A 15,564-nucleotide genomic window follows, 5' to 3' on the forward strand; every position below is an offset into this window, starting at 1 on the left:
CACTCAGTTCAGTTCAGTCGCTCAGTCGTGTCTGACTCTTTGTGACCCCATGAATCGCAGCACGCCAGACCTCCCTGTCCATCACAAACTCCTGGAGTTTACTCACTAACAACCAATGTTAGGGATTTTCCTAGTACCCTCTTTCTCTTAAGGCTGTGGTGAAGTCAGGTTCTTCGTAGGTAGAAAGTCATTGCATAGACTGTTCCAACCTTTCAGCAAGGGCAAGCCCAGACTCCAACAGAACCATATCACCAATATCAAAACCCAAACAGATGCAACCCAGTATTAACTTGGGGACCAACTTTTTTTCAAGCCCCGGGGTAAATTCAATAAATTCTTGTATACGTGGTAAAACATAGTCACTAATAACTACTTCTAAACTACATTTTGAAAATGATTCCACTGATAACCTTCTCTCTATTGTCAGGCTTGCAATCGAGGCCGCTGTGTAAAGCTTCCTTTGGAATTTGGACTCACCTCTGCTATCCTTTTCTTCAAGTTCTCCTTTCCCATGTAGGAAGCCTGGAGGGAGATGACATTCTCTTCTTTTTGAATTAATGTTGTCAGGACACTTTTAAAATTCTGATACTGTTTTAAGAGCTCCAAAACTCTTTCACATTGGTCAAGGCTATGAAAAAAATAACAAGACTAAATTTCTGAAAGTTACAAAACCATTCTTTCTCTTTGTAGTATGCTGTAGAAATAACCTAATAAGTTATAGAAGGATTTTTCCTCTAGACATGGTTTATAATATTGTTTTACAATGTAACCCAAGAATGATGGTATATTTAATTATTTGACAAATGGACGGTCTAAATAAGGACTGGATTACTATTTTCACCAGGTCAATATTAAAAAGTTACCAGATGTAAGCTCCAGACAGAAACATAGGATTCATAACCTTAAGGAATCAGCACCTCGATTTCATCATTAACTAAAAAATATCTTGGAAAATGATGCCTCTTTAGCATTATTTTTGGATATTGTTTCAGTGTTAATTCAATACGATTCAATGTCTAATTCAACTCATTATAGATTTTAGCCTTTTTTTAAAAAAAAAAAAAAACGCTTAAGGAGAAAAGATATTGCGGCAGTTAAAAGACAGCTGGTTTCTATTTATGGCTGGGTAAAATTAGTCATGTGACCTTAAGTAAATTACTCAGGCTCTGTGGACCTCACTTCTTTCCTCTGTAAAATCCAAGAGTGGACTAGATCAAACACCACAGACAGGCTTCATCTTGAATACTGTCTACTGAGGTTCCAGCAGGAAGCAGAAGGCATCCTCAGATGGAGTTCTGTGGCGGGAGGACCTCTGAGGATGGAGTTAAGGGAAACCACAGGGGAGCTGAGGCACCTACAGACTAACCTTTCCAATCACAGAGGCACCACCTGGCCTCCACAGGAAAGAGGAAAGTGCCCTGAGCCAAAGAGGGAGCCAACAAGAGCGGTCAGAACCTCTGCTGAAAAGGGCGGGGGTTAAGACCACCTCGATTTCTCTCTCTTCTTGCTCCTGAATCTCCTATTAGTCCCTCCCACTTCCTAACCCAACTGGAACTCTTGGCTTGAGTGGTACGGTCCCTAGAATGGTCAGCCCTCCCGGCCACTCCCACCCTCAGGCAGAAAGGAAAGGAAGGTAAGGATGGAGACTATCCAGCTGCACTGCCAACCGGGACTGGTGAGCATTGACTGCTACAAAATTAAGAAAACTTCTGAGCCTTGTTCAGGCTCTGTAGGAAAGATGGTGGTAATTGACTGACAATACCTGTCAATCAAGTAGAAAGGTGTGGTAGAGTAATGCCCCCAACTCTCAAAGACATCTATGTCCTCATCCCTGGATCCTGCAAACACCTTATATACATAGCAAAAGGAACTCTGCAGATGTGACTAGATTAAGGAACTTAAAGTAGGGAGATTTTCCTGGATTATCTGAATGGGTACAGTATAATGACAAGGCCTTTATAAGACGTAGACAGGAGGGTCAGAGTCAGAAGGAGATGCGATAACAAAAGCAGAGATGAAAGAAAGACAGAGATTGAGATCTGAAGATGCTACTCTGCTGGCCTTAAAGTGGAAGGGGACACAAGCCAAGGAATATAACAGGCGGACTCCAGAAAAGGGAAAAGGCAAGGAAGTAGATTCTCTCCTAGGGATTCCAGAAAGGAACCCAGCTTGATTTTAGGTCTTCCAACCTCCTGACTGTATGATAAGTTTATGTTGCCTTTAAGCCACTACATTTGTGGTCATTTTATGTTGCCTTTAAGCCACTACATTTGTGGTCAGTTATTACAGAAGCAACAGAAAACTAATACAAGTGGGGCAATAGTAATTATAAATACACTATGTATATTTGTCCTCTAACCTCTTAAATTCATTTGCCCATAACCTAGGATTCCAGGTCTTGCCCCAGACATTGGCCTAGTGAGCTTAGTGTGAAACTCTTAAGTTGGCCTCTCCTGGAGGCCGAAGGGCTGTGTTATCAACATACAAATTCCAAAAAGTTAACTGTGCCACAGACAATTTTTCAGATTTGGGAGAGTTTTTCTTTTAATTCTCTATTTTAAAATTTTAGCAGGTGGAGGAATTTTTTTTCCTTACCATTCTGTGACCAAGGTTTTTGCATTCTCCCACAAGACTGCTGTGTCCTGGCACCTTTGACTCAGGGCTTTGTCTCTGCCATCTTTGAATTGCGGAAGAGAATTCACCATTTCTTGCAAGTGTTTCTTCTCTTCTTCATATTCATCTAGGTCCTTATCCAGTCTGATTAACGATTTTCTCCTTGAACATGAGAGAGAAAAGTTTAACTGCCAAGTATCAATACTGGCCAATTTTGATTCAATACAAATACGGGTAATTCGTGGAGCACACTAACTTTAAGTTGCCCTCATGAGATTTATGCCAAGATCACACATTCCTATGACAGAGTTCAGGAGGATCTGCATTTCCAGAATTAGTTTGTGTTTTAAATAGAACAGACATACAAAACCATAAGCAGTAACATTTCTCAGTGATGAATACACTTATAAAGGGTGTGTATATGCATATGAGAAAAAATAAAGAGAATATGTGTGCATGGGTGGGATAGAAAGGATGATATGGAGAGAAGAAGAGAGACAGATGGCAGAACACTGCAAACCCCTCAGGCAGGGCACAAGGGGGTAAAAAGAAAGGGGACTGCAAATGTGTACAAAAAGCCCCCCAAAACAAAGAAGAGTCATTTGAACTAAGGGTTTTAACGTACAAATTAACCCTGGCAGGGCTAACTCCATTTGCTTAGGTCTAAATTGCTTTTATCAGATACTCTCTCTGTCTCTACTTCCTCTCTTCCAATTCTCTACTGAATCCACTCCAATAAGGCGCTCACTCCTCCAAGACTGCTTGTCAAGCTACCTAGTTAACGTTCACATTGCTAATCCCATGGCCCAATCTCCATCATCTCCTTCCTTCAACAATAGGCAGCATATGACACAGCTAATAGCTTCTCCTCATTGAAAGGCCTTTTCACTTGACCTCCAGGATTCTCTTGACTTCCCTTCAAAATCATTGCAGACAGTGACTGCAGCCATGAAATTAAAAGACACTTGCTCCTTGGAAGAAAAGCTATGACAAATATAGACAGGATTACTTTGTAACATGCATATGCAAACCTAGAGACATTACTTTGCTGACAAAGGTCCATATAGTCAAAGCTATGGTTTTCCCAGTAGTCACATATGGATGTGAGAGTTGGACATAAAGAAAGTTGAGAACCAAAGAATTGATGCTTTTGAACTATGGTGTTGGAGAAGACTCTTGAGAGTCCCTTGAATTGCAAGGAGGTCAAACCATCAATCCTAAAGGAGATCAATCTTGAATATACACTGGAAGGACTGATGCTGAAGTTGAAGCTCCAATACTTTGGCCACCTGATGCGAAAAACTGACTGATGCTGGGAAAGATGGAAGGTAGGAGGAGAAGGGGGCAACAGAGGATGAGATGGTTGGATGGCATCACCGACTCGATGGACATGAATTTGAGCAAGCTCCGAGAGATGGTGAAAGCCTTCCCTGTAAAAGTGTGCCTAATGACCACTTTTGAATTGTAACCACCTCCTCCTTCTCTGCTTAAGTTTTCCCCAGAGCCTTTATCACCAGTGCACATACTGCATATCTTCTTCTTTCCACTAGATAATAAGCTCTACAAAGGGCCAGAATTTGTGTCTGTTTTGTTAACTGCTATATCCCCAGGACCTAAAACAGTGCCTGGCTTGTTCTATTGATAACTCAATTAAAAATTAAAGCAACTTACCATCTATCAACGTGTAGTTTTCACTTACAAATTAATATTTATTACTAATTTATGTATAAATCTATAATAAATGCATTAACAATCAATAACTAAATCAGTTCCATGCCTCATTAAGAACTGGAGCACTGCAGAAACAGACGTCTCATTGACATGGAGAGCTCAGGGAGATTTCAGAGGGAAGAGCTTAATCAGCTAAAGAGCCTGGGAGAGCACTGAGCCTGAGGGATTAGAGGTGGACAGAAGAAGAGCCAGAAAAAGGGAGAGGTTTAGAAGGGGGAGGGGTGCTCCACAAAAGTAACTCTTTGCGAGCTTTTGCTAACATTTTCATTTTCAGGCTCTGAATGCCAGAATTAGAGCAGCAGCACTCACATAGAAGGCTGCCAACTTTGGAGACTCTCCAAAGTCAACACTAACTTTAGTTTACCTATTAAGCTCAGTCCCCTGCATTCCCACTCAGTCCCCCACCTAATCCTGCTGGGAAGAGGGGAAGGGACCCAAATACTGAAGGAAGAAGTAAGGACAAGGTGGCATGTGCATCTTCCACTTGTTTATCACCAAATGTGTGTAGTTTCCCAAGACTTCCCCCATCAAGAGAACTCCATAATAAATACACAGCAGTCAAGAGACTTTTCAGAAACTCATGGATCTTATACATGTCTTTTATCACTCTTCCTTCGTCCAGAAGAATGAAAACTTTAAAGAAAAAAATTATTTCCCTATCAAACTGAAAAAAAAGAAAAAAAATTACATAACACTTTGTAAAGGCATAATATCAACAAAAAGGAAGTTTGTCTGAAAAGTCTACAAAAAAGAATGCTGAACCCTGAATAGAGGAGGATGGAACAGAAGTTGAAAGATATAGGAAGCATTTATTTCACCTAATGGATACTTGGAAGAAAAAAAAAAAAAAACAGAAGAATGTCATCTTGCATGGAGATGGATAAAAATACCTACCTTTGCTTTATTGCTGGAACAGTCGGATCCTTCAGGCCAATTTTACTGATTTGATTGTGCACATCTTGAATATTTTTCAGGAGTTCATCATTCTTTAAAATACAAGCCCCTAGTAATTTGTCTTCTTCAGTGACTTCCTCCTGACCACCAGAACAATGTGTCTCAGATAAGTTTTTGGACAAAGCATCCAGAAGTTTTTCACAGGAGGTGTTTTCACCCTGTTCAGAGTCTTTAATGCTTATACCAAGCATCTTCAAACTCTCATCCAAATGTCTGGCCTTGTCTCTCATCTGATGAATTTCCCTCTCTTTATTTTCCACCGTCAAAGTATTTGCTGGTACCACCTGTGAATCTGAGGCTGAATGGTCTGTAAGAAGCTCACCAGAGAGTTCAGTTGCTCTCAGAGAAGCCAAAAAGTCTTCCAGAGCTTTGAGAGCATCTTTACTCTTCTGTACTCTGTGGTTCATTTCTTCCAGTTGTGTTCTGTGTTTCAGGATAATATTCTGTGCTGCATGCAGGTCAAGGGGGTGTAATTCCTTTAATGCAAAGTTGCCTGACTGTCCCAAATTCTTACATGTTTCAATCTGTTTTACTATGGAATCTTGGATACTCTAAAATAAAGGTAATAAGAAAAGCTGAAAGACTGAGATAGAAAAAAGAAAGACTGTATAACAGAAACTAACCCAGAATTACATCACTAGATTTGATCTAGAAAATTGCTTCTCAATTTAACCAAGGTTGACAGTTTTGACAGAAGGAACATTTTAATTACAAATGATCCAATGACCCAGTTGTTTTCTTCTCTGATGGCCTTCCTGATGTTTTGGTCTCCAAAAGAAAAGAGGTATATCAAATTACTGATGCAATGAAAATAATTACAGATTGATCTGCTGAGACATCTGTTTATAATTTGAAAAATAAAACAAATATTTTCAATTTAAGATGAGATTTGGAATAAATAAACTACAGAATATGACAATTTAAGCATATGAGTCTATACAAATATTTAGGATTTCAGTCACTGGAGTTGGCATTCATTACCAAGCCTTCATTTATTTAAAAGCTTTTTATTTTGTATTGTGATACAGCCGATTAATAATGCTGTGATGGTTTTAGGTGAACCGTGAAGGGACTCAGCCATACACATAGCTGTATCCATTCTCCCCCAAACTCTCAGCAAACCTTCACTTTTAATTCAAAGAAAATACATTATTATTTACTCCAAGGTAACTACTTCTGAACTGGCAAGAAATTAAAGAGGAGAGAAATAAATAACAAGTCTATATTATTGAAGGTTTTTCTGTCATGGTTTATATTCTAAAGAAATACTATTGATGTTTAATAAAAAATCCATAAACATATATAAATCTCTGAAGAACTGATAATTCCATAAATATACTGTGAGAATTTACACTTACCCTCAGGTTTTGATAAATGTCATCAGCATCAGTGAGATGAAATTCCTGAATGGCCATTTCACAGAGCAGCAGGTCTGTGTTGCAGAGAATCAGCGCCTCCCTCTCCACGGGTAACACCATCTGCAGTACAGTCTCTAAAGACTCCATTCTGGGTGAAAAACAAGCCAGACATTGGGGGAAACACAGCAGAAAGTTATCCTATAAAACATATCACTGCCATTATTAACCAAGAACAGAAAACAATTATTCGATGAAAATACATACAATAATATGCATAGATCATCACATTAAAAAGTCACACCCAGTGATCCACAATGGCAAAGAATGAGCTATTTGCTATATCCAAGTATTTTTTATAATTTAACTGATACTGCACTAAACGGAAAACCTGTGTAAAACATACTAAGCTTTTCCCTCCCTTTTGACATCAGATACTTGGATGTAACTGAACCTTGCCTTGGTGACAAAGAAACTCATATAAATACTAACTATTCGATTAGTGGGAATATAATAGCCTTCAAAAACTAAGCTAATTAATAACTTGAAATGTGTGAATCTGGATAAGTAGAATGTAGACTCCGAGCCTCAGTTTCATCTGATGTCAAATGGGTAGATGTGCTGGAATATGTAAAGAAAAAACAATAGCACTCTCATTCTAGAAATGAGGAAATCAAGGCCCAGAAGTCACGTGACGTGCCCAAATTCAGGCTCAAGGAGAGACAGTGGGAAGCACAGCCTTTGGAACTCAATAGACTTTAAGTTCCACTTAAGTTTCTGGCTAGTGTGGCTTGGTTTTATGATTTAACCTCCTTCAGTAGCAGTTTCCTCATCAGCTTCTCTTATGGCTGCTGTGACAATTAAATAAAATAACACATTTAGTAAATATAATACTAACCTTGCTTAAAACAGCATTAACAAATTCAGCAAATTTAGTAAATGCATGGTTAATAGATCCCAGAATGATACCTGGACTTAAGAGTCATCTGAAGCTCTCTTTCTTTCTCCTTTAATTTGCCTCTTGCCTTAACTATAAAAGGCTTCTTAATGTCACTCTCAAGCTCTTCTAACTTCAATGAAGTGATTTCAAACTCTTTCCAGCAAGCATCAGTTTCATTTTTTAAGACCTGCGTGGAATATATAATTTATTAATGAATGGGTTAATAGGCACAATTATTCTATTCTTACAAAATGAAACATTCACAACTATGGGCACAGTTTCACATGAAGATACATTTGAAAAGATATCTTCCAACAATCTGTAAGTAAACTGGATTTCAGAGAACAATTACATTAACTGTGCTCTCAGAGGATCCACTGAAAGAAGTCAAGGGAATCAGCAACATGACTTTTTTTTTTTTCCATTTTTATTAGTTGGAGGCTAATTACTTTACCTGCAACATAACTTTCAAAGAATCCAACCCCCCTTCCTGAAGTGAGATACTCAGAATACAACTCAGAAAGACACACAGACAAGGAAGGACAGATATTCTATTAGATATTCTAGTTTTCTCTAGATGATCATTTTTCTCCTTAAACTAAAACTGCAGCAAAACAGAATAATTTCTGTCAAATGAGAAGTGAATAAAATTAATTTATGATTTATTATCAAACATCTAAAATTCTATACCATTCCAAACCTTTATCTTGGTTCTATTTTTTAAAAAGAAGGCACTACTATAAAATCTGAGTGTTCATCAGCATCATTTGTCCTTCATTTTCCCCAAGGATTAGTAGTTTTTCTAATCAACTTATTATTCAGTCACAGGAGTAAGGTCTCAAGGCGATTTCTTGATTGTGATGAAAACCTGCTAAATTCATCACTTGAACAACAGAGATTTTCACACGTGAATTTTGCTTGTTCAGATGGACAATAGAAAGGAGCCATTTGGTAGAATGTGAGTCAGGAACTGGCATCTTCGAAGGAAGAGAACTAGAAAATATCAGAGGCATTGAAGGAAGAACCCATGGCCTTTTCTCCACTGGATATGCCTTCTCTAAGGGTTCACGCTAACGTACCTCCAAACATACAAGGGTGCTGCATAGGAATGCCGATTATCGTCTAAATAAGAAACATACTTTAAAAAATTGATTAATTAATTTTTGGTTGTACTAGGTCCTCATTGCTGTGCATAGGCTTTCTCTAGTTGCAGCAAGTGTGGGGTTATTCTCTAGTTGCACTGCAGGGGTTTCTCTCTGCAGTGGCTTCTCTTGTTGCAGAGCGTGGGCTCTAGGGCAAGTAGGGCTCAGTATTTGCAGCACACGGGCTCAAGAGTTGCAGCGCTTGGGCTTATTTGCCCCGTGGTGTGTGGAATCCTCCCAGACCAAGGATCAGAACCCACGCTCTCTGCATTGGCAGGCGAATTCTCCATCAGCGGACCACCAGGGAAGTCCAAGGTGGACTTATTTGTAGAACTTACAATTGGTATGCCCACCACTAGATTGTTTTTTCTGCAGCTCCTGAGTCAGACGCAATACTTCCTCTGAAGGCTCTCCATAAGATCACCCATCACCTACTGTGAACACTGCCTCCACTACCTACCCCTTCCTTACTGACCAACATCAAACAGATAATGTGACAATTAGTTAAGATGATAGCTGGCTGAAACAGAAATTCAGAGTGGCTGATTTTTCACATATCCTTAATTTTAGAGCAAACCAGAAGGTGTATTGGTTGAAACAACCTTCAAACATACTGTTTCAACCAATTCATCTGAAGCCTTCATCTCCATCCCAAACACAATCCAAACTTCTAATTTGATAAAATATCAAACAAGAGCATGAGCAATAAATTAGGACCTGGAACCAAACTCTTTACTGGGTTTGGGTGTCTTTCTGAAAATGGGTGACAGAACATTCTTCAGAAATATCTAGCATCTGGGACCTCAACAAAAACAGTGGTGTAATACTTAGGGTGTCTTTATTTTCTATATTTAGGGTGCTATTATTTTCTTTTGTAATAAACATTTTTTTATGATTTTTTAAAGATTTATTTATTTTTATGTATTATTTATTTTTGGCTGCCCTGGGTTTTCATTGCTGCCTGTGGGCTTCCTCTAGGAGTGGGCACCAAGGCTACTTTCTAGTTGTGGTGGTTTCTCTCGCTGTGGAGCGCAGATTCTAGGCACACAGGCTTAGCTGCCCCATAGCATGTAGGATCTTCCCAGACCAGGGACTGAACCCATGTCCCCTGCACTGGCATGCAGATTCCTAACCACTGGACCACCACGGAAACCCTATGGTGGTATTATTTTCTAATAAAAGATAAAACTCCTCTAGTAATATTTTCAGTATTTACCTGTAGATCTGTCAGTTTGTCCTGTAGACAAACACTACTCCTTTCCTTGTCACTAGAGAAATCAGAAGTAATTCTGGCAATGCTGTTTTGCAGGTGAAGTTCAAGGGTGTCTTGGTGTGTATCATACCTGGAAAAAATTTAAATGCAAAGTTATTTGATTTTTAAAATAAGATCCCCAAATTTTTTAAGTTACTGTCAACTGTCCATAGGAAAGCCCAGGGAATTCTGCTTAAGATATTGGACTACAGGCAAAAATTATGACCAAAGGAAACTAAAAACTTATTAAAGTATACCGTATCTGCACTGATAAAAGATTTTTGCTGGATTTTCTAGTTGTTTAAAAGAGTTTACCTCTCCTTAACATACACACAATACTACACATAAAATAGATCACCAGCAAGGATTTACTGTATGGCACAGAGAACTATACCAATATTTTTAATAACCTATAAGGGAAAAGAATCTGAAAAAGAATATATACATATATATGTATGTATGTATATCTGAATCATTTTTCATATCCCTGAAACTAACACAATATTGTAAATCAGCTATACTTTAAATAAAAATCTTTTTTTAAAAAGCAGTTTACCTCTCTAGTAAACTGTCAATAGAGGTACTGTGACCCTTTTCATATTTCTCCATGATGCTTTCCTCCTGTTGAGGCTTTAACTTGGACTCCAGGTTAAAATTCTGAACCAATTCCATTGCCTAAGCAAACACACAAAAGAGTAAACATACTATCTTCAATATACTTAATTACCTGGAAAAGATAAACAGTTTTGTGATACAAATGGATATCATTGATTCTTTATACCCCAAACCTCAGCTCAGAGACAGGTCTTCCTGTAGGACATAGGAGATTTATCAGGCTGATTCTCACCTTCTAATTGGTATGCCAGCAGGGCAGAGGCATTCTCCCAACCACTAAGCACTGTCTCTGCTTGTGACCACATAGCCATCCATGGTCAAGGTCAGACAGAAGCACAGCATAGCACGCAGGAGCAGACCTCTGAAACAAGTATACCTCATTCCTGCCCCACACCTTCTGACTGGCAGCCTGGACTCACAGCAAATCCCCACTAAGCTAGAACTCAAGAATTTGGAAAATCCAATTCCCAAAGGAAGTAAAAGCCATTATAATGATAAAAAGACAAATGACAAAAAAAAAAAACAAAACACATGACAAATGAACTAGTTCATCTCTGATGCTGAAGCATCTGTGCCGATTAGGCTCAACTTTCTTGTGTTCTTGAAAGTAACGCACGTAGGCAGCATGTATTCATAATGGTTCAAAATGGTCACTTTTGGAAAGAACTGCTTGTGTCCTCAGGGGAAGACTGTGTCCACAGGGGAAGATCAAGTTACGACTGCCACGACTTTGGTTTGTTGTATTCTAATTCTTTGAAAAGCAGTCATCCTTACATTATTTAAGTGAGAATTCTCAGCTGATAGAAACAATCAGATAATTAAAACCAATACTCAATGAGAAGTGGATTATTGTACTCTTGGTATTTTTCCTTATTGAATTTACTTCTAAAACACATTATCCAGATTTAACACCTTTTCAGCTGATGGCTGACTGTCTGATTTTGCAGATGGCACCTCGCTGAGGGTATTCCCTCCTCCATTCTCAGATGCATCCGTGGTTCCCCTAGGAAGGAAGCAAAATTGCATATTAAAATATCGGGAGAAAAAAATGAAGCCTAAGAGAGAATAAACAACATTCAGTGTCATGTGCCTTCAGAAAGGTACATGATAAAGATAAGATAAAGAAAGGCTTTATCTTATTTCTCCCTGACATGTAGCTATTCTCATGAGGCACTGACTTGTTTCTCGATGTGCCTCCCAAGGTGGGCTGCAGTGTCGCATGGATCTCGGAAGCACATTTCCGAAGCCTCTCTATCTTCTGCTCGTAGTCTTTGAGCCCTCTCCTCACTTCTTGTTGACTCTTCTGAGAAGTCAGCTCCTCACACAGCTCCCGCAGGACATCCATGTGACGATCAAGCTGGTACAGGCTGCCTTCCTCAGAAAAGCAGGCCTGATTGAGGAAATAAAGTGGGAAATGTGTTTCCAATGAGTTTACGTGATTAGTCCATGAGGATTAGAAATGAACAGATGTGTGTGGCTTTAACAACACATTCTTTTATAAGCCCCTCCAGTGTGCCTGGTGGGGGAGTGGACACTGGAAACAAAAACGAGGCAGTTGGCCCTGAGGGATTCGCCACAGCCTAATGATGGAATGAAGGAAACCAGAGCACGTCACCCCAATATATGCCTCTCAGACACAAAAGGAAATTTTTTTTAATTGAAGCATGGTTAATTTACAATAGAGCTTCCCTGGTGCCTCAGACGGTAAAACGTGTGCCTACAATGCAGGAGACCTGGGTTCAATCCCTGGGTCGGGAAGATCTCCTGGAGAAGGAAATGGCAACCCACTCCTGTATTCTTGCCTGGAAAATCCCATGGATGGAGGAACCTGGTAGGCTATAGTCCATGGGGTTGCAAAGAGTCGGACACAACTGAGCGACTTCACTTTCTAATTTGCAATGTTGAGTTAGTTTCTGCTATACAGGCAAGTTATTGAGTCATATATAAAATTCCCTCTGCATTTACTTCTTCTTCTTCTTTTAAAAGTATTTATTTATTTATTTGGCTATGTCAGGTCTTAGTTGCAACATGAGGGATCTCCATTGTGTATCCAGGATCCTTGAGGCGAATGGACTCTAGCTGTGTCTCATGGGCTCTGGAACTCTAGGGCTTCAGTAGTGGGGGTGAGCAGACTTGGTTACTTTACTTCACGTGGGATCTCAGTTCCCCGGCCATGGATTGAACCCATTTCCCCTGCATTGGAAGGTGGATTCTTAACCACTAAACCACCAGGGAAGTCCCTTTTCCGCTTCTTATTTGCCTTCAGCTCAAAATAATTTTCATGTAATAAATCATAATGAAGAACAATATATACAACATGCAAATTAATTTTTTAAAAAGAAGCAGTAAATGCAGTAAATGCATATATATATGACTGAATCACTTGTCTATATAGCAGAAACTAACACAACATTGTAAATTAACCATGCTTCAATTAAAAAAATTCCTTTTGTGTCAAAGAGGCATATGTTGGGGTGACGTGTTCTGGTTTCCTTCATTCCATCATTAGGCTGTGGTGAATCCCTTTACGGCCAACTGCCAACAATATTTCTATATTATTCTTCATTATGACTCCCTAGAGTTCTGGAGCCCATGAGACACAACTATAGTCCATTAGCCGCAAGGATCCTAGATACACAACAGAGATCCCTCATGCTCCAAGACCTGATGTAGCCAAACAAATAAATAAATATTTTTTTTAAAAGCAGCAGCAGAAAAAAAAAAAAAAAGCAGCAGCAGCAATAAATGCAGAGGGAATTCCCCGGCGGTCCAGTGGCTAGGACTCAGAGCTTTCACTACTGGGGCCCAGGGTTCAATCCCTGGATCGAGAACTAAGATCCGGCCAGCTGCACAGTGTGGTCAAAAAATAAAACAGAAAAAGGCTTCTCCTTTTCTGCCTCAAGGCAAGAAATAAAGCTCCTTTTACTGGAGACAAGAGTTTTATCAGCCCAGAGATGGGACCAAAGGAATCTGCAACAAACCTTGTACCCTAACGCTTCTCTTCCTAGTTATTTCTTCACCATTTCACTACCCCTAGCCCAAACTTCTCTGTCTTGTCAATTCTTCACAAATGTATTGTTTCTTTGTCTGAAAGGTACACAAGATTCCTGCTCAGGTCACTTCTTTGGGTCATTATGCCCTTATGAAGTCTCCAAAGCACATTTAAAAAATTCAAGGAAATATGTATGCTTTTCTCCCATTAATCTGTCAGTTCAATTTCCAGATCCAACCAAGGATCTTAAAGCGTCGAGGAAAGCTTGTTCCTTGCCCACAGTAACCACACAAATAATGAGCATACAGCATGACAAGGGACATCACCGGCCTTAAGCAGTTGAGAAAACCCCCTTCACATGAGGGAACCATCTGGGCTAGAGGCTGAAAGAACATGCATGGAGTCCTCCAAGTAAAAGGAGAGGGAGGTCATGCCTAACAGAAGGAGCAGCCAAGACAGGAAAAGCTCCAGATGTTCTGAAAGGACATGGAGTCTAATGTGGCAGGAGGGGCATGTCCTGGGGCCACATGGTGAAGGGCCTGTGTGGCCTTCTGAGGAGTTCGGAGATGTCCTCAGAGTAAGTGGGGTTCAACGGGATCACTCTTGTGACGGAACCAGAAAATGATGCCACTGCCATCTCACTGAAAAAATAACCCAGGTTAAGGGAAGTAGCAACACTGATGGAAAGGAAGGAGAAGAAGCAACTCTTCTGAAGATTAACAGATGGGACAGGGCAGCTGACTCCAAGTTCTGAGACAGTGACGTCTTTCATAACCAGATGTGTTAGAGGAAGAAAAGTTTGAGAGGAGATAAGACTGGCTGGCTTGGGACATGCTGAAGTGGAGGTCTCCGAAGAGCACTGGTGGTATCTACTACTCAGAGATGCAATATGGACTTCAGGGGAAAGGACTCAGCTGAAGATAGGATCTGGGCTCTTCCTTGCAGAGAGGGCAGTTAAAGCACCAAAGTGCGTACAGTCACCTGGAGCAAGCCTAAGATTAGCCAAAAACAGAGACCCCAAAACAAAAGCATTGGGATATCAGAAGAAAAAAGGAAGATTTGTGAAGAACACGTAAAAAGAAGGCTCTCCCCCAAAATAATAAAATGCAAGAGAGATGGATATTGAGAGAGCCACAGCAGTAGAAAGTTTAAATGAAAAGAGGAGCCGGGACTGTCAAATATACAAAAGCAATCAAATAGGATGAGGACCAAAAACAGACCGTAAGATTTGCCCAGGCTGGTTTATATCCTGATCTGCTATTTTTCACAAAAGCTGTGCTTCAAAGGATGCCGAGTCCTTACAAAAATAACTACGGGAACTTCAACAGAGGGTGACATGTTTGTAACCAGAGTCTTGAGGACAGGGGGCACTGAGATATATGAAAAAAACAAAAAATTAAGTCAATGCTAAATTCTTCTCACTTCTAAAAAACAAGACGCGCAGGCTCTAGCTAGATAGAGCTTGAACTGCAGAAGGGATGATCCCCAGGGGACAAAAGCGCTGAGGTAATTTTCAGAGCCGTTTTAATCCTAGCCAAGGACTTACTAAACCATTTAGGATAAATCCCACAGTGATGACAAAACTTGAATGGAAACAGGTTTTTACCTCATGTTCTTTGATGAGACCCTTGGTCCTTCCTCTGCGAATTAGCTTCTTTTCTTTATTGATTTGCTTTTCGAGTTTTGCAATACTATCACTAAGTTTTCCTTTTTCAATGTCTATTTTTAGTTGTTGAATATACAGGGACATTTCATGATGAAGAGACTGTTGAAAAAAAAATCAAAGACACATATTAACCATGGAAACAGGATATATTGAGAAGATTTCCATTAAAAAAATAAAAATATTTGTGGTAACCAAGGATAGAAATGAACTTATGTGTAATTCTGATTCATGCATATATCTTTGGGGAGGATGTTTTAAGATATACCAGACTCATAAACATATTTTTTTTCTTTCTAATAACTAA

At 39.6% G+C, this 15,564-nt stretch overlaps 1 protein-coding gene across 4 annotated transcripts in view; it reads right to left on the minus strand.

The window, feature by feature from the left end:
* SYNE2 (spectrin repeat containing nuclear envelope protein 2) overlaps positions 1–15,564 on the minus strand; it is a 315,690-nt gene that overhangs the window by 181,297 nt on the left and 118,829 nt on the right. For all 4 annotated transcript variants that reach the window (XM_043921131.1, XM_043921132.1, XM_043921130.1 and 1 more), the window contains exons 23-32: positions 15,201–15,359; positions 11,781–11,992; positions 11,515–11,605; positions 10,544–10,662; positions 9,952–10,078; positions 7,623–7,780; positions 6,657–6,804; positions 5,239–5,849; positions 2,596–2,775; positions 478–628 (exon numbers count right to left, since the gene is read on the minus strand). In XM_043921131.1, the coding sequence (XP_043777066.1) occupies positions 478–628; positions 2,596–2,775; positions 5,239–5,849; positions 6,657–6,804; positions 7,623–7,780; positions 9,952–10,078; positions 10,544–10,662; positions 11,515–11,605; positions 11,781–11,992; positions 15,201–15,359 (1,956 nt within the window). The remainder of the gene's footprint in view (positions 1–477; positions 629–2,595; positions 2,776–5,238; positions 5,850–6,656; positions 6,805–7,622; positions 7,781–9,951; positions 10,079–10,543; positions 10,663–11,514; positions 11,606–11,780; positions 11,993–15,200; positions 15,360–15,564) is intronic.

Source organism: Cervus elaphus, chromosome 12 (assembly GCF_910594005.1).
Source record: "Cervus elaphus chromosome 12, mCerEla1.1, whole genome shotgun sequence".
Lineage (NCBI taxonomy): Eukaryota > Metazoa > Chordata > Mammalia > Artiodactyla > Cervidae > Cervus > Cervus elaphus.